The sequence below is a fragment of the Ochotona princeps genome, chromosome 4 (assembly GCF_030435755.1).
Source record: "Ochotona princeps isolate mOchPri1 chromosome 4, mOchPri1.hap1, whole genome shotgun sequence".
Classification (NCBI taxonomy): Eukaryota; Metazoa; Chordata; class Mammalia; order Lagomorpha; family Ochotonidae; genus Ochotona; species Ochotona princeps.
Genome location: NC_080835.1, coordinates 43,523,712 through 43,545,110, shown reverse-complemented (window position 1 = coordinate 43,545,110; position 21,399 = coordinate 43,523,712). Strand labels below are relative to the sequence as shown.

General features: G+C 37.6%; 1 protein-coding gene across 5 annotated transcripts in view; it reads right to left on the bottom strand.

Moving 5' to 3' along the window:
- The window catches only part of BTBD10 (BTB domain containing 10), a 67,236-nt gene that overhangs the window by 3,668 nt on the left and 42,169 nt on the right, over window positions 1-21,399 (bottom strand). For all 5 annotated transcript variants that reach the window (XM_058663346.1, XM_058663345.1, XM_058663348.1 and 2 more), the window contains 6 exons: window positions 17,059-17,255; window positions 14,852-15,137; window positions 11,942-12,044; window positions 10,096-10,216; window positions 4,426-4,623; window positions 1,977-2,087 (listed from right to left, as the gene is read on the bottom strand). In XM_058663346.1, coding sequence (XP_058519329.1) covers window positions 1,977-2,087; window positions 4,426-4,623; window positions 10,096-10,216; window positions 11,942-12,044; window positions 14,852-15,137; window positions 17,059-17,255 — 1,016 coding nt within the window. The remainder of the gene's footprint in view (window positions 1-1,976; window positions 2,088-4,425; window positions 4,624-10,095; window positions 10,217-11,941; window positions 12,045-14,851; window positions 15,138-17,058; window positions 17,256-21,399) is intronic.

Here is a 21,399-nt window from a genome sequence, read left to right as displayed (position 1 = left end):
AACCAGGGCTGAGTCGATCAGGAGCCAAGAGTTTCTTCCAGGTCTCCCAGTTGGGTGCAGGGACTTCAGAACTTGAGCCAGCCTCCATTTGCTTTCCCAGGCCATAAGCAGGAAGCTGGATCCGAACTGGAATAGCCAGGACTCAAACTGCTGATAGCATGGGATCTGGCGCGATAGGCAGAAGCTTAGCCTACTACACTATGGCGCCAGTCCCAATAAATAAGTCTTTAAAAACAGACATTTGGGGGACTATTGGGAAATCTTAATGATTGCCATTAAGGAATTAACCTTAATTCTGTTGGGTGAAATGATCCTTTAAATAAGATAAATAATACTTATCATTAGGTCCTTATGACTATATGAAAATTAATAGTTTATTTACAGTGGTAATATTTCCTGTGATAGAAAAAAGTCCTTATTTCCAGTAACTTATAAGTAGTTTTTATAAAAATCACTTATTTGCTATGTTCCATACCTACACACACAAATTCCCTATATACTAGTAACTAGACCATTTGCTAAGTACGCAATATATAACCTGACTTCTCTCAAAGGTTGTTTGGGCAGCCATGTCATCAAGGTTCCAGGAAAGTTTCAAAGGATTTGAAGGATGATTAGTAGTATCTCCCTACCTACCTACCTAACACTCAAAAGGTAATTTCTAGCATGTGTCATTTGATTATCACAACCATCCTCCAGGACATTTAGATTATACCAACTATCCACATAAAGCAACCAATGCTCCGAGAGGCTGGGGGATTTGCCGTAAGACACAGGGCCAGTACATTCCTCACCATGATCTGTGAGACCCTGCACCTTCTGAACCTATTCTCCTATCAACCTTCCTATCAGATCAAATGTCTCCTCCTCAGAAAGACCTTCTTTATCTTTCTACAGCAGCTCCAACTGCCTCCTCCACAGTTCTCAAGCAGCCAAGTTGCATTTGATGAACCAAAACACACAGTGGTGAAGCTAAGGTGTCAGTACTTCCCTGCTTTTGAAGCCCCAACACTGTGCTTGCAGTTATTCTTGCCATATATTTCAGTTACCCATTATTCTGATCTCCAGTGGGTCATCTAGGTCATTAATCAACCCTATTATCTTCATTACCATTCTCACAAACGTACTGAGAACTTAACAGATGCCAGGCACTATTGTGTTTTGTTTTGTTTTTGTATATGGCTCATTCTAGCCTTACAATAACCTTATCAAAATACTGATGTTGCCATATAGATGAAAAAATTAAGGTGCAGATTCTGGCTAAGTTGGCCAAGGTCACAGCTGTGAAGTCAGGATCTGAACGTAAGCAATCTTGCTGCAGAGCTTTTACTCTAACCCAGATGCATGTTAGGCACGCCACAAACAGGCATTTTGTTCTTAATAAAGGTATTTTAAAACAACACCAGCATCTGACAAAGCATATGGAAAAACTCACTGAAATCATAAAATAAAAAGCTATCTGAAATATGTCTGCATTTAGGTAAGACAAAACAAAGTTTTCAATTTGCATTTAACTTGAAAATATACTATTATACCTTAGGACACCAGATATTATACTTAAGACACTAGTATGCTAACAGTACTGCCTCTAGTGAATTTTTGGACACGTAGTTTTTCATTCTGTTGGGCTTCAATAAGCACCATGAGGCAAAGAGCACTGCCAATTCTGTAGGAAGGTGCACACAGGCATAAATACAGGAACTTAACCAAAAAGAATTAGGGGGAGTCACAGCAGTAAAGACAAATGCATTTCTCCACATCACTAGGAACTCTAATGTCTAATTCCTAATGGTCTTCTGACTTGCGAGACGAATGCAGCTGATTTCTGTTATCTATTTCTGTCTTCTGCACAAACATTCATCAATCATTTGTCAGAATTCTGCTCAAAATACTCAAATTATATTTTGAATTGGATACAACTATTAACCTTGCTTTTTTCAAAGGCAAATTAATAGGAAATAATGAAAATTCCTTACCTTCTATTCCCAGTCTAATTTTCTTAAGACCCCTCTCCTTCAACACTGATTTGGCCACATCTCTGTTTTCAATATACTTGAAAAATCTATATAATTTTGTGCTATAAATAACTGGGGGGAAAAAGACAAAAGTGTTTCAAAATCAAAGTACTCAGAGATGAACTGACATTTAATTTAACTTGATTATCAAAGGGACCTGATAGCCCTAACAGCCCAAATGATGGATGCAGTGAAGCCAAGGGATGACGAGCCAACACAACAGGACAATATTCAGTGCAGTTAATTTAAAAGCAAATATCTACTTAAGTGGAAATGAGAAAAGCTTTGAAAATCAAATCAGGTAACCCAATCCATAGGAAGAATCTCTTTCTGAAAGATAAGTCACATACATTTGGTAATGGTATCTGCCCCAAGTTTCCAATAAGACAACTTAAAAATGCATATATCCAGTATTATATCATTATTGAGCAGGCAAAGTAAAAGACTTTGCTAAGATGCCTGTAAGATCTAGTGTGGACAGAGGAGGAAGACCCTGCCTTGTCAAAGAACACAAAACAGATACATTTTATAGGTCATGGATTGAGCACTTTTAATAATTCCCCCAAAGCCAAAGAGCCACCCACAAACTGTTTTCCATTCAGGCGAACAGCCCCATTTAATAATGATGTTAACAATGGCAGATTCGAGCATGTTCTGCCTAGGTTAGTCTGTTTAGAGCAAACTGGCTTTGCAAAGACAGACATTCCACTGACAACAGGTTGAGTCTTCCAAATGTGCTGGGAACTTCAGGGAGTTAGAATGATGGACCTTCCTCGCCTTCTCTCTTTCAGGTGAAGTTATCTCCCTTAAAAGGTGAACTGCAAAGGTTTTTTTGAAAGAAGAAAAACACACTCACAAACCAAATATGCTGGTTTAAGAACCAATAAAAGGAAAATACATATACAAATTCTAATTCATGGAGTAAATCTGTGATTACTCAATCTTTAGATTACTGATATTTTAAGTAAATATTTTTTCACATTTCACAAAGAATAAAGTCATAAAGTCACATCTAGGACAACCAGGCTGAAAAGGCTATTTCTAGATCCTCAAATGAATCCTCCTTAGGTTGGAACCAACTTGACACAAAATGAAACATATTCAAACAAATTAAGCAATGTCATTTTTTAGGCCTTTTAAGCTTTAAAGCTTTAAATTGAAACATACACACACAAGAAAACACAGAAAAGTCGGGATAGAAACTGCAAGAATAGAAAAGAAAGAAGTAGATCCACTATAATTCCTTTATTGTTACAAAGTCATCGCTCTGTTCTACTTTTGACTATTCTCTTAGCTGGAAACCTTTTAAAAATTAAAATATAAATATTAGGCTTTTTCATAAAATGAATTTAGTATATTTTTTGATCTTTAGTAAGCTTTCGTTTTTCCTGTTCCATTTTTTTTTTTTTATTTCACACACTATTACAGAAAACTACTGTCAACAGGAATTTAGAAATGAGGAAACTGGAACAGAAACGCCTATTACTAAACTACCCAAAAAATGCTACAACACTTATTTACACGTCATCTAAAGAAAATATCCAAACTCTGAAAAATGCTATCGTAACTTGCATTACGCTTTTGAAATACTTTTCAAAGACAGAAAGAATGCCGTTTGCACTCTGCTCTTTTTTGCCTTATTTTTTAATAGGATATATAAAATTTTCTAAGTCAGAAAAGGCTTTTGGTACTTTATTACTGCATTTTTTATATAAACCCTAATCCTTACCAAGCCAAGACTGGAATATAGAACAGGAAAGTGGCTATTGTACTCAGTTCTTTGAGTCATTCTTTCAACTCTTCTTCTCCATCTTTCTATGAAACTAGCCAGAAATACTAATATTGGATTTATCAGGAAAAAAAACTGAAAGAATTTTCTAACAAATTTAGAGACTAGTCACAAAAGTCTGGAAGCAGAATAAGAAAAAAGTTAGTTGCTGCTGCTCAAAATATGCTGTTTTATTCAGAAATATCTAAAAGCTATAATTCCACAAAAGTTTCTTCAAATCATCATGTCTTCCAGTAAGACATACGGTATTACAAAGGAGCATCTTTTATAGTTACCCCCCAGTCTACCAACAAAGAGCAAACAACTGGTGTGTGATGGGGTGGGAACACTTTTTCTGTACAGGGTCAGACAGTAAATATTTCGGGCTTGGCGAGCCATGCAGTCTCTGTTGCAACTATTCTGCCATGACAGCAGGAAAGCAGCCATAGGCAATACATCAAAGTTTATGTGTGAGAACAGGCGGCAGGCTGGATTTGACCCTCACACTATAGTTTGCCTATCCCTGCAGCATGGTAGGAGTTCAACGTAGTTTGTTTTTAATAAAACCTGTTCCTTGATTAATATTATAAAAGATGAACAATCTGTGATAAATCTGGAGAGGAAACATGCCACAACACTTACTTTGTGAATATTCCTCTCCCATCTGTGGTGGATACTCTTCGTCCCAATCAACCACATCATCATCTGTAAGCACCACTATATGGCATTCCCGCTCACCACTCTGGGCACTAGCTACCATGAGAGGGAGGATCATTTCTTCCAGATAAAATTCAAATTGTCTACGAGCACCATCATTCGATAACTCATGCATTAGGGCACCTGAAATAAAACCCACAAAAACATCTTTTTTTTTTTTTTTTTTTTGACAATTGATAAGAAAAAGAACACAAATACCAAATTAGTTCACCATTTATTTTAGGACCTTACAAACAATACACTGGTTATTCTTTGGTCACCAAAACTGAGTTCTTAAAAAAAAATCATCGAGGGCCCGGCGTGGTGGCCTAGCAGCTAAAGTCCTCGTCTTGAACGTGCCAGGATCCCATATGGTTGCCGGTTCTATTCCCGGCAACCCTGATTCCTATCCAGCTCCCTGCTTGTGACCTGGAAAAGCAGTTGAGGACGGCCCAATGCATTGGGACCCTGCACCCGCATGGGAGACCTGGAAGAGCTCCTGGCTCCTCGCTTCGGATCGGCACAGTACCGGCCGTTGCGCTCACTTGGGGAGTGAACGGAAGATCTTTCTCTCTATCTCTCCTTCTCTCTGTATATCTGACTTTGCAATAAAAATAAAATAAAGCCTTAAAAAAAAAAATCATCGAATGTCACAGAGAAGGGTTGATTTAAACACACTCAACATAAGCCCTCTCATTTACACACCATGAAACCATTTCTTCAAGGTTACAAAACTAATTCACAAAATCAAAATTGAAACTTCATTCCAGTGTAAGGTACTTTTCAGTATATCATGTTATCTCTCATCAAAATACGCAATTATGTCACGACTTACGGTATATCTTAAAGACAGCTATCTAATTAGCTACATAACTGAAATAGCTCCAGTATTCCATTCCCACACATTCTCCTTCTCAGATAACTATTCACAAACAGCATTAATATTTCAGTGTACCAAAAAGGGTGAGATGAAAAGGATCAACAGGAATAAGGCAGACAAAGGTCAAGCCATAGCCAACTTAACCACAGAAGAAAGAAGGGTGATGGACTTCACTCACTCAAATAAACAACCTCAGCTCCCTGAGTACACAGTCAAACTCAACCGCATGAATGTAATGCTTTTGCTTACTCATTTCAATGGCAATATTCTACCTCAATTCTCAGTTCATTTCTAACATAACAGTCAAGTGTGATACTTTTAAACTATGGGTCATATAAGGACTACAGCAATAAACAACTCTACTTTGCATTTTGTAAAAATAGTAGCCCATGAACTGGTACAATGTGGCAACCTTACAAATCAATTTACTTATCTGTTCAAGGCCATTCAATAATTTCTCCCTCAGATTTAAAAGTAAACAAAATCAAGGAAATACCTGACCCAGATCTTTGTTTCCTCTCTTCTCATCTAGAACTAACAGTCTCAACACACTCTATATCAACTACACTGGTCTCTTAGCTGCTCGCAAACACACCAGGCATGTTTCTTCTCCAACAGAATCTCTATAGCTACTACAAGACCCTTCTTCACTAACCTCATCACTTAGCATCTGTTGCTAAGACACTACATGTTATTGAAGACACTTGTCTTCAATAGAAAATGAACTGCAGTACAATATTGTTTCCTCTATTTCATTCATACTACATCCCAAGAACTTAGAACAGTACTCAGTAGAGAATGAATCATCATTAAATATTTGGTACATTTCTTCCTCACCTCTTACATTTCCTTATTCCCTGCTAGATAGCCTCCATCGCTCAGCCACACTGGTCCTTTCTCAGTTCTTCACGTCATGTTACTCTTTACTTGACAGCCTCTGCAAACACCATCTTAGCTGCCTCGTTCAGTCAGCTTTGCCCCACTTGTTACTATTCCTTCAGGCTTCACCTGACTCTCATGAACTAAAGATAATGATTCACCATAGCCACTTCTTCATATACTTCTCAGAGCATCTAATTTTCCCACTGCGTTTTTCAAAACTTATATTACTTGTCAAGTGTTTGTTTTCTCCACTAGACACCATAAAGGTTAGGACAATGCCTGCCTTGTTGCTTTCTATATGTCCATATACAGAGAACACATTAAAAACTTGACCAAGAATGGGGGGAAAAGAAATGACAAGTCAAACAGTAAACGAGAAATGCACAGTTAGTACTTGGGAGTTAGTTAGATGAGAGATTTTTCATCTGCTGGTTCACTCCACAAATGGCTATAAAAGTGTTGGGGCTGCACTACGCTGAAGCCAGAAGCCTGGAACTCCATCCAAATCTCACATGAGTGGCAGGGTATCAGGACTTGAGTTATGTTCAGCAGGATTTTAATAACTTAAGAAATCCAAGTCTCTCTATTCAATGAACATTTGATACTAAGATGATTTCTTCTTAAAAGACAAACTAGATATTTAGGGCAAGGTCATTCCAAATATTTAGTAAAAACTCATATTTCCACAGAAATTTTTATTTTGGATACAAGTTTACACCTGTACTAATCTTACATTTTTATATGATGACTGCTATCTTTTCAAATTTTAGATTTAGATTGCTGGACTCAAACCCTAGCCACAGAGCTCACAAGATACGCAGTGTGACCTTGGAGTGCATATACGCCTAGGCCTCTAAGTTGCTGATGCCTGTGCAGTGGACAATGTGCCCAGATGCACACAGGGAACATGACAGCCAGCTCATCCAGGCCAGCAGAGAATATCAAGTGTCTCATCAGAGGATGCAAAGTAGAATAGGTTAGACACCTCTCCTGGCCAAGCTTTGTAGCAAGTATCTCAACCTGTGAATGTACTAAGGTGGACTCGGTCAACCAACAGACCTTCATTGCACCTTTAGCTCTGGTGCAATGAAGCTGACAACATCTCAGAACTATCAAGACCATTCAAGTAACACCCTCAGAACATTCTTTCCCACATAGGGATCTCTTAAGGCATCAATGAATGAGTCTCCCTTGACCCTAAGTGCTGATGTAGTGGACAGCAAAAGGCAGCCCCCTCCCCTTTCCCTCTGTGGAAAAAAGAGGAAAACAAAATTGAACTGAAACATTTGTCCTCAACCCTTCTCACCCCATTAGGAAGCCCAAATGGATCTGCATCCCTCTCAACTATGCAGACAATATTAAAATCATACATAATATTTTATATAAACAAAGTCTACAGTTTTTTTCTTAATAAAGCCTTTAAATTCTTAGTAATAGACGTTACAAACATATTATTAAAATTCTAGTATATTTAAAAGCCAAAAGTCTAGGAAAATTACATATATATATATTTTAAAGATTCACTTATTTTTATTGGAAAGACAGATACACAGCAAGAAGGAGAGTCAAAGAGAAAGACCTTCCATCTGCTGGCTCACTCCCTGAGTGGCTACAACAGTCAGCACTAAGCAGATCTGAAGCCAGGAGCAAGGAACCCCCTCAGGATCTCCCACATGGGAACAGGGTCCCAAGGCTTTGAGCCGTCCTCCACTGCATTCTCAGGCCACAAGCAGGAAGCCAGACAGAAATTGGAGCAGCCAGGGCACTAATTGGTACCCACTTGGGATCCTGGCTTATGCAAGGCGAGGGACCCAGCCACTAGGCCATTTACCAGGCCCTATTACATATATTTTACATAAAGATTCTTACTTTCAATTCCATAACAAATAAAAGGTACTTAACAGTGACGATAGATCAACCAATGTCCAAATTGCAAAACTAAACTTTTTATCATCTGTACAAAATTCTACTGTTTTTTCTCAATGAGTCACTAAAAGTAAACATCTAATTGTATGATATTAAAAACACACACACACACACACAAAATGTAAAGACTTACAATGCTCATGGTTTTGATTAAAGTAACTTTGAGATGTGAAAAAAGAGTAACTCTGTTTATATTTATACTTCTGTGTTCCAGCTATGTCCAACTATTTGACTTTAAACTTTTAAGTAACATTTATGACGTCCAAGGGCAACCATCCATTTTTATGGGTACTTGTGGTAAATATCTTAAACATCTTAAGGGCAAACTTGATAATGAAAAAGGCTGGTCATATTTATACACAGAGTAATTGCCGTAAGAACTTCTCCTTCACAGAGTTTACAATATAGCAATCTCTGAGAAAGTAGAATACCTTTTACAAGATAGGGAATAAATATAACCATATGTATCAGGTTAGCATAAGGCTATAAACTATATATAGAATTTTTTTTAAAGATTGTTCTCCACTGCAATTGATTAAAATGAAGAAACAATAGTTTCATATTAAAAATCTTCCTTATTCAGGCCCACCTATTTATTCCCTATCTCCTTATAATTCAGATGTAAAGTTTTGGCTCTAAGCTAGTTCCAAAGCACAGCTGTTGTATCCTTTCTCCAAAAACCCAAACCCTTAGCATAACCTCCCTACTCTTTCCAAATAAATTTCTATTCATGCTTTTTTTAAACAAATTTTTTAAATAAAGATTCATTTATTTCTATTGGAAAGACAGATTTAGAGAGAGTAGAAAAGACAAAAATCTTCCTTCCGCTGATCCACTCCCCAAGTGGCCACAACGGCCGGAACCAAGTCAATCCGAAGCCGGGAGCCTGGAGCTTGTTCTGGGTCTCCCATGTGGGTGCAGAGTCCCATCCTCAACTGCTTTCCCAGACCACAAGCAAAGAGCTGGAAGGGAAGTGGAGCAGCCAGGACATGAACCCGCACCCATATGGGATCCTGAGGGTTGCAAGGTGAGGACTTAGCCACTAGGCTATTGTACTGGGCCCTCTATTCATTCTTTACTACCTGTTTCTTCTGACCTCTTCCCCAGTCCCTCTGGCCCACAATAACTTCCCCTTTCCTATGAATGTATCCAATCACTTAATACCTGATACTTCAGATACACTATCTTGGCTTTTTTTGTGTATAATCGCCTCTTTTTCCAGGGATATCATAGTAGTCAGGGGTAAGAAAAGTGATGAGAGAAAAACATTACAAATTTTGGGATGCCGGAGGCCCGGTGCAGTAGCCTAGTGGCTATAATCCTCGCCTTGCATTCACCAGGATCCCAGCTGCTCCACTTCCCATCCAGCACCATGCTTGTGGCCTGGGAAGCAGTAGAGGACAGTCCAAAGCCTTGGAACCCTGCACCTGTGTGGAAGACCCGGAAGGAATTCCTTGCTCCTAGCTTTAGGTCAGCTTGGCTCCAGTCATTACAGCCACTTGGGGAGTGAACCTGTGAATGGAAGACCCTTCTCTCTTTATCTCCTTCCCTCCGTACATCTGCCTTTCCAATAAAACAAATAAATCTTTTTTTAGAAATGATTTTATGGATGCTGTGATTTAATGAAATATTTGCACAAAAGCCAGGCTCTTACGTGTGGAGATTCAAGACTGATAACAGGTGATTAAGGAAAGTCAAGGAAAAGGTCTAACAGTTCACACATAGTTGGAAAAACTTTCAGAAACTGCATAGATATCATGAACTTTGTGTATTTCCATAAATAATCTTCATGGTACTAGAATGCCTTATAATTCAACTGAATATTCAAAATCTATTCAAAATCATCAGGTAAACAACACCAGTTCAGACTTTTTATTACAAATGTATAACTTCACAAACCACTCACACAAAAAAAACATAATACTTACTGAGATCTCTACACTTAATAGTACTATATTCAAAAGAGATACAAAGATAATCGCATGCTTCTCTCAGTTCAGGGATGGATATGCCATCAGGACAACGGATTATTCCTGTTTTATAGTAATCCTAATGAACAAACAAAAGTAAAAAATGCATAAAATATCTTGAACAAAGATAGCTAAAACTTATTAAGGTTAGGTTTATAATACCTTTAAACACAGTTGAGCTTATCGTTTCAGAATATTGCTAGCTGGATTCTGTTTACCTAAGAACTCCTTCATTTTACCTATCAGAATAATTCAGTCACAGAGAGATTCACTAATTTAACCAATCATACAATTTAACAGCAGATAAGAGAACACAGGTTTCCCTGTGTATCCATCTCATCTCTGCTACATCACACTATTGATGTATCATCCTCCGAACAAGTCATTTTCTAAGCATTACCTAAAAATAAAAAATTTTAAAGAAACTGATGCAATGTGAGTTACTAAAATATTACCTAATGAATTTAGCCTTTACAAATTTAACATTTTTTTAAAAAACTGCAATTAGAAACAATCACAGCTAAATGCAAGCATTAACAAACACGAAGCACCACTAAATACTCTAAGCAACAGCCTTTGTTGTTCCCATATTATTATTAGCAGTCAATACTAATTACTTCAAAACCTATCTTAAAACATCATAGAAACGGGCCTGAGAATTACAAATAAGTCACTCTACAGCTGAGGTACAAAAATCATCAACTCCCCAGCGGATCCCACCGCAGCACAGGCAGCTTAACATGCACTTGCTGCAGAGTGGAGCCCTGTCTCACGCTCCGAGGTGCCGAAACAGTCAAGACTGTCTCTAAAGTCACCGTACCAATGGAAGCAAAACAAGTTTTGACACTTGTCCAAGTACTAACAACTTGATAAAAATGAACTGCTTTCCCACGTCTCTATCTCAAGATACCTGCTTTTTCATCTCCCCAAAACTATTTAAGGAAAACGTGTATTTCCAGAAGGTGGCGAAAACCAAAAACCAAATCTTTATCCCTAAGCAAATTATAAATTGGGACAATGGGATACTAATTGAAATATTCCTTGAAGCAAAAGGTTAAAAACTCAAAGTTTGAAACAAAGATGTTAATAAATATATTTTGGAGATGACTGTATGAAAATATTAATACATTTCCACATGGTTAGTTAGGGGAAATAAAATCCAAGTAGCCACATTCATTCTCAGGTAGCAGCAATGATGGATACGCCATACTTATGAGGACAAAAAAGGGAGAAGTCATATAAATCTAAAAATGTTACTACAAAATATTTGAAAGAAATGAATTTTCTTATCATTTTTCCTAAAGGTCATGAAATGTATTTGTTTATATATTATCTTTATGCACTAAAGGAAAAATAAAGTGGCATTTAAAGGAAAATAGGGGTCAGCACAGTGGCATTACAAGCTAAGCCTCCGCCTGAAGTGCTGGTACCCCATTTGGGTGCTAGTTCAAGTCCAAGTCCTGGCCATTCCACTTTTGATCATTTCCCTACTTATGGCCAGGGAAGGCAGCAGAGGCTGGCCAAGTCCTTCGGCCCCTGCACCTATTTGGAAGACCTCAAAGAAACTCCTGGCCCCTGACTTTAAAGCAGTCCAACTCCAGCCACTGTGGCCATTTGGAGAGTGCACTAGCGGATGGAACTGTCTCTATCTCTGCCTTTCCAATAAAAATAAAGCTTTAAAGACATAATACAAAGGAAAATATTGTCTTGCATACTCAAACAGATATTCAAACAGAACTCTGCTTCTAATCCAAGCACCTACCAGGAAGAGGTTTTATGATTAACGAATATATGCAAGACTCACCAGAATAGCTCGAAACACAGTAGAACCAATTCCCTCTGCTACTTCATACTCTCCCTTCTCATTGGGACGTGTAAAGTTATGTTCTCGGCCAGATCCAAACATCCTATGAGAACAAAGAATTAAGAAATTAATAAAAATAATTCCTTCAAAAAGAAAAGCCATCCTCATACAAAAGAGTGAAAGGAATTCTAATTTAAGCATTAAATAACCTCATAAAATTCATTTGAGACTTTCTATCAGAAATTTATTCTCGGGGGCTGGTGCCGTGACACAGCAAGTTAAACCTCTAACTGTAGCAGCAGCATCCCATACTACTGGTGCTTCAAGTATCAGCTGGGCCACTTCCTATGCAGTTCCCCATTAATGGCACGGGAAAGCAGCAGAGGATAATGGCCCAAGTGGTGAGTCCCGACACCCACATGGGAGACCAGAAAGAAGCTCCAGGCACCTATCTTTAAAATGGCCCAACTCCAGTGGTTATAGCCTTTCGGTAGTGAATCAGATGACGGCAAACCTATTTCTCTGTTCTGTAACTGCTTTTCAAATAAAAATAATCAACTATTTGAAACAAAAGAAAATTATTCTGGCAAACATTATAAATGAAGGCATGTTAAAATAGTCTTTCGATGGGAAGGAACAGACTCCCCAAGAGCAATAGTAAAACCAAAGTGATTTTCTAGATTTTCTGCCCTTGCCTATATCTACCATGTCATGATACATTTAAATGCTAATGGCAGAAAGCTGAATGTGTAACTGTTACTAAGGGACTACACTACTAGATAACATGAGGAAACAGGGAGGAAGAAAAGAAAGCAAGACGGATAAACCGCTATACCTACAAACATGTGTTGGAGAAATAATTTTTTAAAAAGAAATAAAAAATACTTTGGTTGTCAAAACCAAAAAAAAATTTAGAAGCCAACCTCCTTCTTGAAATTAAAAAATAAAAGACCATATAAATCATTCTAGAGGAAGAATGAGTATACTCCGAAAAGTAAAAAAAAAAAGGGGGGGGGGCCATGTTATCTGTGTCTCTGTTTTAAAAGTGCTATTTTAATTATAAAGTTAATGCTATAATGGAGCACATACAGGAAGCTAAACTAGAAAAAATGCAGATCATATAGGAAAAACAGGTTATCTAATGACATTTAATGTAAATGAAAATCATCTCAAAATTCTCACATTTTAATTCTGGAACTGAAAAACAAGCAATCAAATGCTAGGATAGATTAGAGAAATAAAAATCAAAAAATTAAGTTAATTGGTTAAAAAACTCTTAATTTTTACATAAGAAGAATACTAATGGATTTACATAAGTCATGTTGCTGGTCCTGTGGGAGTATTTAGAACGGAGGCCTTTGTCAATAAAATTTAAGGAGTACTCTCAAGAAAAGTTAAAAATCATGATTAAATTAAGTTGAACCACTGAATTCCACAGCACCACTATTTCCAAAGTAAATGCAAGTTGGAAGTATTCTCAAGTTTCCTAATTTAAATGTTTTCCTTTTGCTGAAACACAGAAACTTAGGAAGAACAAGGCTTTTTTTATTTCAGTGCTTCCAAAAGAATGTCATCTGATTTTTATTGTTTCCATGAATATTAATTATCACCCCCCAACACGAGTTGGTTCAAAATGGAATGAAAAGAAGTCTTCACTGATTTTAAGAGTCTTTCAAGAATCAAATGTCATGCTGTCTTTTCAAAACTCGAACATTTTACAAAAGGGAAAAGCTATTCTTCACAGATGAATGAATACTTAAAAAACAAAATCTCTTTAAAAAGACAGCCTAACAGTTGAGGTAATTTTTAAAAAATTATACATAAAAATACAAAGTATTGAAACTGTCACTTATTTTCCTAACCGTTTCAAACAATAACCTCCTAAAATACTGATAATGCATAAAAGCCTATTTATACTACAAGTATTGTTTTCCTGACTATAAAGTCTAGAGTCAATATTAGAAGAAAACATTTAGCAACTCAAAACGCACATAGGATGAGTATACTCCAGCATTTATTCTCTAATCTCACCCCATCCCCTTCTTCCACCCTCTGTCTCCTCTGCCTCTCTCTCACACACACACAAATACAGAAAAACATAAATGTTCACTGCATGTAAGATTCTGTTTATTTTTACCTTCATTTTAGTGTGGACAAAGAATTATTTAAAAATAGCAGGTGTTCAATCCTAAGCAGCTTCTGCAGCCTAGGCATCCCAAATGGGCAGTGGCTCAAGTCTGAAATGCTCAACTCTAACTCCCTGCTTACGTGCCTGAGAAAGCAAGATACAGCCCAAATGCTTAGGTCCCTGCATCCAAGCAGAAGACCCAGCAAAAAGCTCTTAGTTCTAGGCCTGGCTCAGTCCTAGCCATTGTGTAAACTTGGGGAGTAAACCAAAGGATAAAAGGTCTCTGCTTCTGTAAGTCTTTCAAATAAAATACTAAATCTGTCTTGAAAAGTATCTACATCAAATGGATATGTCATCCTGACTTTCTAGCTAACCAACTGTTTTCTTTTATTGTTTAAATAAGCCAATACTTGCTTTATTTGGCATTTGAGCTAGGAAATTCAAGTGCAGGAAATATACCACAACTAAATCCAAGTATTTAAATATTTGGTCTCAATACGTAGAGATCCTTAATAGTATCCTGACTTCAGTAACATATTTACTATTCCTTCTGGTATTGCAAAGAATATTAGAGATAAAACCAAACTCAAGCTTTCACTTTACCATGTTCTAGCTATATTAACTTGAACAAGTGAGTCAACCTCAAAAACTCACTCTTTCAATATGAAAAACAGTTATACTACATTTCAGTTACTATAAAAATTAAATGAAAAGTAAAAATAATGGCTATGAAAGAGATCTATAAGCACTAGTATTAAAAAAAAGAATAGTGTAATACAAACCTGCCCAACATTGTATTTGGCTGTGCAGTAAAAATGGATGGGTCTACAACAAATCTAGTGTTATCCACTATTAGTGTGACTCGTTCCGATGTCCTTACATTCCGTGCTCCTTCTTTTGCATTTTCATATACAAACACCATCTCTCCAGATGTCTTACAGCTGCCATCTGAACTTGACTGACTACTGTTTCTGCTGCCATGCCCAGCACTGCTAACGGAACCATTTGGGGATGCCTTCTGAGGACGAGGACTGCTTGGACGAGAAGAACTATGATCTTTTTCTCTTTCTAAAATAAAGATATTAAAGTTATACACATTTTCTTCAAATATTCAAGATCTGATAAGCTGTTTTACATAACTGCATTTGTGTGCTTTGATTTCAAATAACATTATTACTGAACACAATACACATTTTCCAGAATTAAAACTCAAAAAACCCCTCAAAACATTTTTTAAATCTCATTTGTAGACCTTTAAAAAGCAGTATAGCTAGCTAATTCTGATGTAGACTAGAATAGAAATTACAGTACATATTATTTTTCCACTTAAAAATACAGAAAAGCCCATGGGACCAAATCTGTAAATAAATAAATTCAGATCAAAAGTTAGTAACAGATTACTAAGACCAACAGTTTAAATTGTTCCAAGTACTGAAAGTGATAATAATACGCTGAGTACACAATGTTTGGACTCCCACTGTATTAATGAAGGCATTCTAAAACCAGCAATATATCACATTCACAAAAGGAAGGTCCACAATGAAAAAAAATCATTGAAAACAGACAAAAAATTATTTTGCCCATCAAATAAAACAGATTTAGAGGCAGGTCTGTCTCTTCTCCATTCTCACTCGCATATTTGAAAAGATCTATAATTACTGCCTATAACTTTTACAGATGAAAATTTTTTTAAAAATTTCTTTAAGGGGGGAGGGTTTGGGGAGAGGTGGGGAAAATCCCAGTACCTATGAAACTGTCACGTAATACAATGTAATTAATGTATAAATTAATTCAAAAAATGCAATAAAAATATTAAAAAAAATTTCTTTAAGTGTTCTAATATTCTACAAAAGGCAAATGAAGACTAAGATTTCATGGTACATTTGATTTAGAGGCTGGAACACTAAACTTTAAAGGTGACCTAAAAATGTACCTGCATCTCATCAGTTTCATCAGCTTTTGCCAAATTCCTCCATGACTCATGCTACTTAGAACACTCTGTACAGCATTACTGATTATATAATTAGGTTTGCTATATCTCCAGAGACGCTCTCATACTTTCTCCTCCCTACCCCCCACCTTTTTTTCCTGTTTGCACATTGCTGGTAGCCTTCCAAAAGCAAAATTTGCTGAATGTAATAATTTATTATATCCTGAAATTCTACTACCAGACACATCTAACAAACAGTCAACTCTTATTTACACTGATGATAATTTCTGGTTTATAAGTACTAGTCTGTTTTCAAGGACCTATTTCAACACTGACAACTTCTCTACTTTAGTAATATAAACAACTTTAATTTACAACAGACTATCAGAAACTACTTCATAAAATAAATCATAGTAGTTCATTTGTCCTCTCCCCAGGAGAAAATGAAAATGAGCAAGTTCACATTGCTAAGCTCCTGTTTCACACTGGTGCCTTACAGTCACACCGTGTATTCACTTGGGTAACAGTGTTCATTTATAGTAATGATAGGAAGGAGGAAAAAGACCTAAATTAGCTGCTAAAACACGTAAAACATTTCACACCTCCTCATTCACATTCTATTTTTACTAAATTTGAATTATTGTTTAAAATCTGAATAAATAACTGAAGGTTATTCTAATTTTTACTCTCTTTAGAAGTTTTTTTTAACCAATAATGTGCTTTATAAACTACAACTACTACAAACTATTTTATAATGAAACACTGCACTATACCTTGTAAGATAAATTTAACTTGAAAAATCTACCTTCCAGTTCAAAAGGTCTTACTGATTACCTTTTCATAATACTACCCTAACCCCCAAAAAACTTCCCCTTTGAGTTGCTTTAATTAAATGTGTTTTTTCACAGCAAGAACTGAACCCAGCTAAAACAGAGATAACCAAACAGAAGCAGTTATTTTTACTCTGAAGCATTAGGCACAATTCAGCATCAATGTTCCTTTAAGAAGGTAAATAGATGCTCTTCAGAACCATGGGGCAAGCTAGCGGAGTCCACATACCAACATGGTGCTGTCGTGTTGGAGAAGTGACATTTCTGATACAAGGCGTAAGCTGAGACTCTGTTCTTTCATGAGATGAATCCCGCGATCTGTCACTTGACCTTCGTCTATCTCTTGATCGCTCATGTCCCCCACTGGCACCATGCAGACTCATTTTGGTGTGGTCCACTCCTCCTTTAGCAACACGTGAGGGGGTACTGATAGGTTAGAAAAGAAAATTTACTATAAAAATAGACAGAGGATCACAAAATGTTTTTAAAGGAAGACATGATTAATAGAAGCTATTAACATTTTTTTATTAAATTTATTCATTAATTACATTGTGTTGTAATTACATAGAATCTGGGATTCTCCCCCCACCCTCCCCCCATGGTGGGTTCCTCCACCTTGTTGCATAACCATAGTTCAAGTTTGAAGCTATTAACATTTTAAGTACAAAAATCAAATGTATTCATAATTCTGAAATGCAATGCACCTCAAACTCACAGGTTTTATAAAAATCTGGAAAACTGCAAAGTCACAAAATAGAACTCAGGTTTTTATGGGTAAGGAAACGAAAACTAAAGCTAACTGACTTTTGAATTAAAAGTACAAGCAGGGCCCGGCGGCGTGGCCTAGCGGCTAAAGTCCTCGCCTTGAAAGCCCCGGGATCCCATATGGGCGCCGGTTCTAATCCCGGAAGCTCCACTTCCCATCCAGCTCCCTGCTTGTGGCCTGGGAAAGCAGTTGAGGACGGACCAATGCATTGGAACCCTGCACCCGCGTGGGAGACCCAGAAGAGGTTCCTGGTTCCTGGCTTCGGATTGGCGCGCACCGGTCGTTGCGGCTCACCTGGGGAGTGAATCATCGGACGGAAGATCTTCCTCTCTGTCTCTCCTCCTCTCTATGTATATCTGACTTTGTAATAAAAATAAAATCTTTAAAAAAAAAAAAAAAAGTACAAGCAGAGGTGACAGTAGGTCACTCCAATATCCTAAGTACTACTCAAGTATCCTTTTGATTTCTTTGACTAGAGGACGAAAATGACAAGTGAAAAAAGTGTAAGCTTCTAGGACATTAAACAGCTGAAGTATCGAGCAAAGTAACTGATCTCCGTCTTACACACATCTGCAAGCAACTTCAGTCAACGCACCTTAAGAAGTCTTTTCAAAACACAACTGATTTTTTTTTCTTTTTTTTTAATTTTATTTTAAATTCATTAATTACATTGTATTATGTGACACAGTTTCATAGGTACTGGGATTCTCCCCACCCCTCCCCAAACCCTCCCACCATGGTGGATTCCTCCACCTTGTTGCATAACCACAGTTCAAGTTCAGTTGAGATTCCCCCATTGCAAGCATATACCAAACATAGAGTCCAGCATCTTATTGTCCAGTCAAGTTCAACGGCTTCTTAGGTATACCCTCTCTGGTCTGAAGACAGAGCCAGCAGACTATCATCCCGATCAATTAAAAGCTCCAACATACCATCAGCAAAAATTTACATCACCATGGAATTAATTGACATAGTAATGAGTAACCAATATGTTAAAAGTAAATGCGAGTTCCCAGCCACCTTCTGTGACCACCTCACCTATACTTCAATTTTAGTTTATACACAACATATAACATTCAAAACATAACATGTTATACATAACATCATATCATCTTAAATTAAGGCAAACATGTGGTATTTAACCTTTTGGGATTGGCTCATTTCCCTTAGCATTATGGTTTCCAGTTTGGCCCATTTGGCCACAAAGAACTGCATTTTTTTTTTTTTTAATAGCTGAGTAGTATTCCATGGAGTAGATGAACCATAGCTTTCTTATCCAATCCTCTGTTGATGGGCATTTTGGCTGCTTCCATGTTTTTGCAATTACTGATTAAAACACAACTGATTTTTAAACAATCCTTTTAAAAAACTTTCTCTGAAGGTTTTAATTGCACTGATTACCTAGGCAAAGTCAAGGAACTTAAAAACGTCTTCTCCAGAGCAAATTGATCCACAAGAAGTAAGTAACCGAGAATGTTGATTACTTTACCCAACAGAATCCATTCACAGTTATTTACATGTGCTACATATTCAATGCTCTTTTAAATGTAAACAGAAAGAGGGCCCCACATATTAGTGGCTAAAGTCCTCACTTTGAACATGCCAGGATCCCAAACGGTCACCAGTTTTAACGCTGGCTGCCCCACTTCCCATCCAGTTCCCTGCTTGCGGCCTGGGAAAGCAACAGATGATGGCCCAAAGCCTTGGGACCCTACACCCATATGGGAAACCCAAAAGCAGCTCCTGGCTCCTTTGGATCAGCTCAGCTCCAGCTGTTGCCGTCACTTGATGGGTGAATCATTGGATGAAAGATCTTCCTCTCTGTCTCTCCTCCTCTATGTCTGACTTGTAATAAAAGTAAATAAATCTTTAAAAACAAATGTCAATAGAAAGAGAAGTTCCCTCATGAGTTTCTGATCTAAGCCTAGCAGTAATATATGAACATGTAGCTATCTGAGTTATCTCATCTTGCGAATATAAAACTATTACATATATCCCAACTATGTTACTAAATGAGTAATATCAGATGCTTTAGAATTTCAGAAGAAGATACTGTGGATCAGAGTTAATTACTAACTTAATACCAGAATACATTCTACATTGGAAAACTGATAGTTACAAAAATAAGAGCACCAGACATGGGCAATTTGGACATTTATCATGTCAGCATAAAAAATGGCTCATAGCTAAAAGGTACTCAAGTATTTTTTAGTAATTAAAAGGAACTAAATGAATTTAGACTAATAAAGGCAATCAATATTCCTTTAACACAAAAGTAGACATTTTGAATCTATTTAATATTTTGGAGCTTCAGATACTCATCTGCAAAATGCAGATTCTGTCTACCTTTGAAGGTTAACCAGAGGATTAACTGAAGTATAATAAACAGGCTAGCAGCAGGATTAAATGACATATAAGTAGGCCAACCAGCTGGCACAATATAATCTACCCACTGAAGTTAATTATTTCACTGTAACAGATGAAGATCTTAAAATTCAAAATTGCAAGTCATACAGTATTTAATGGAAATGCATTAAGTGCTATCACTAACATTTTTTATTCATTCTTATTCACTCTAGTGCCTCCCCCATAATATTACACTTTCCATACGTTAAAATATTTTTTTTTTAAGAAAGAATGATCTCAGGCCCGGCGCTGTGGCCTAGCAGCTGAAGTCCTCGCCTTGAACGCCCTGGGATCCCATATGGGCGCTGGTTCTAATCCCGGCAGCTCCACTTCCCATCCAGCTCCCTGCTTGTGGCCTGGGAAAGCAGTCGAGGATGGCCCAATGCATTGGGACCCTGCACTGGTGTGGGAAACCCGGAACAGGTTCCTGGTTCCCGGCTTCAGATCGGCGCGCACCGGCCATTGCAGATCACTTGGAGAGTGAATCATCGGACGGAAGATCTTCCTCTCTGTATATCTGACTTTGTAATAAAAGAAATAAATCTTTAAAAAAAAAAAGAAAGAAAGAAAGAATGATCTCCCATCTCCTCGTTCACTGTCAATGCCTAACACAGCCCGGGCTGGGCTGGGACACAGCCACTTATCCTGGTTCTCCTGTGTGAGTGTCGGGGAATCCACTACCTACATGAGCTAGCACACACTGTCTCCCCAGGTGCATATTAACAGGAAGCTGGGAAACTGAAAGCAGAGCTGGGACTCAAAGTCAGACACTACAACATGGGATTCAAGTAACTCAAACTATATTTTAACTGCTATGCCAAAATATCTTTGTCTACTATTTAATCTTCCCAGAGACTCAAGAAGCAGTTTTAAATCCTTCACTGTAAAGGTCATCATATTTGATGGCTAATCAGTTATAAGCCTTTCTGTGATTTTAGTAGCTTTTTTCATTGTGAAAATCCATCATCACCTTGCTATAACACAGATTACAAGGACTGACTTTATGTTTACCCTGAAAGTCATATCTAGAAAGAAACAAAAGCAGCCTATGAGCTTTTGTCAGTTATTTGTCTCTCCTAAACCTACAGAGAAAAAAAAATTCTACTCCTGGGCCCAGCACGGTAGCCTAGCAGCTAAACTCCTTGCCTTCAAGGACAAGGATTCCATATGGGCGCTGGTTCTAATCCCAGCTGCCCCGCTTCCCATCCAGATCCCTGCTTGTGGCCTGGGAAGGCAGTCAATGAAGGCCCAAATCCCTGGGACCCTGCACCACATGGGAAACCCGGAAGAGGCTCCGGGCTCCTCACTTCAGATGGGCTGAGCTCTAGCCGTTGCACTCACTTGGGGAGTGAATCATCGGATGAAAGAGCTTCCTCTCTGTCTCTCCTCCTCTCTGTA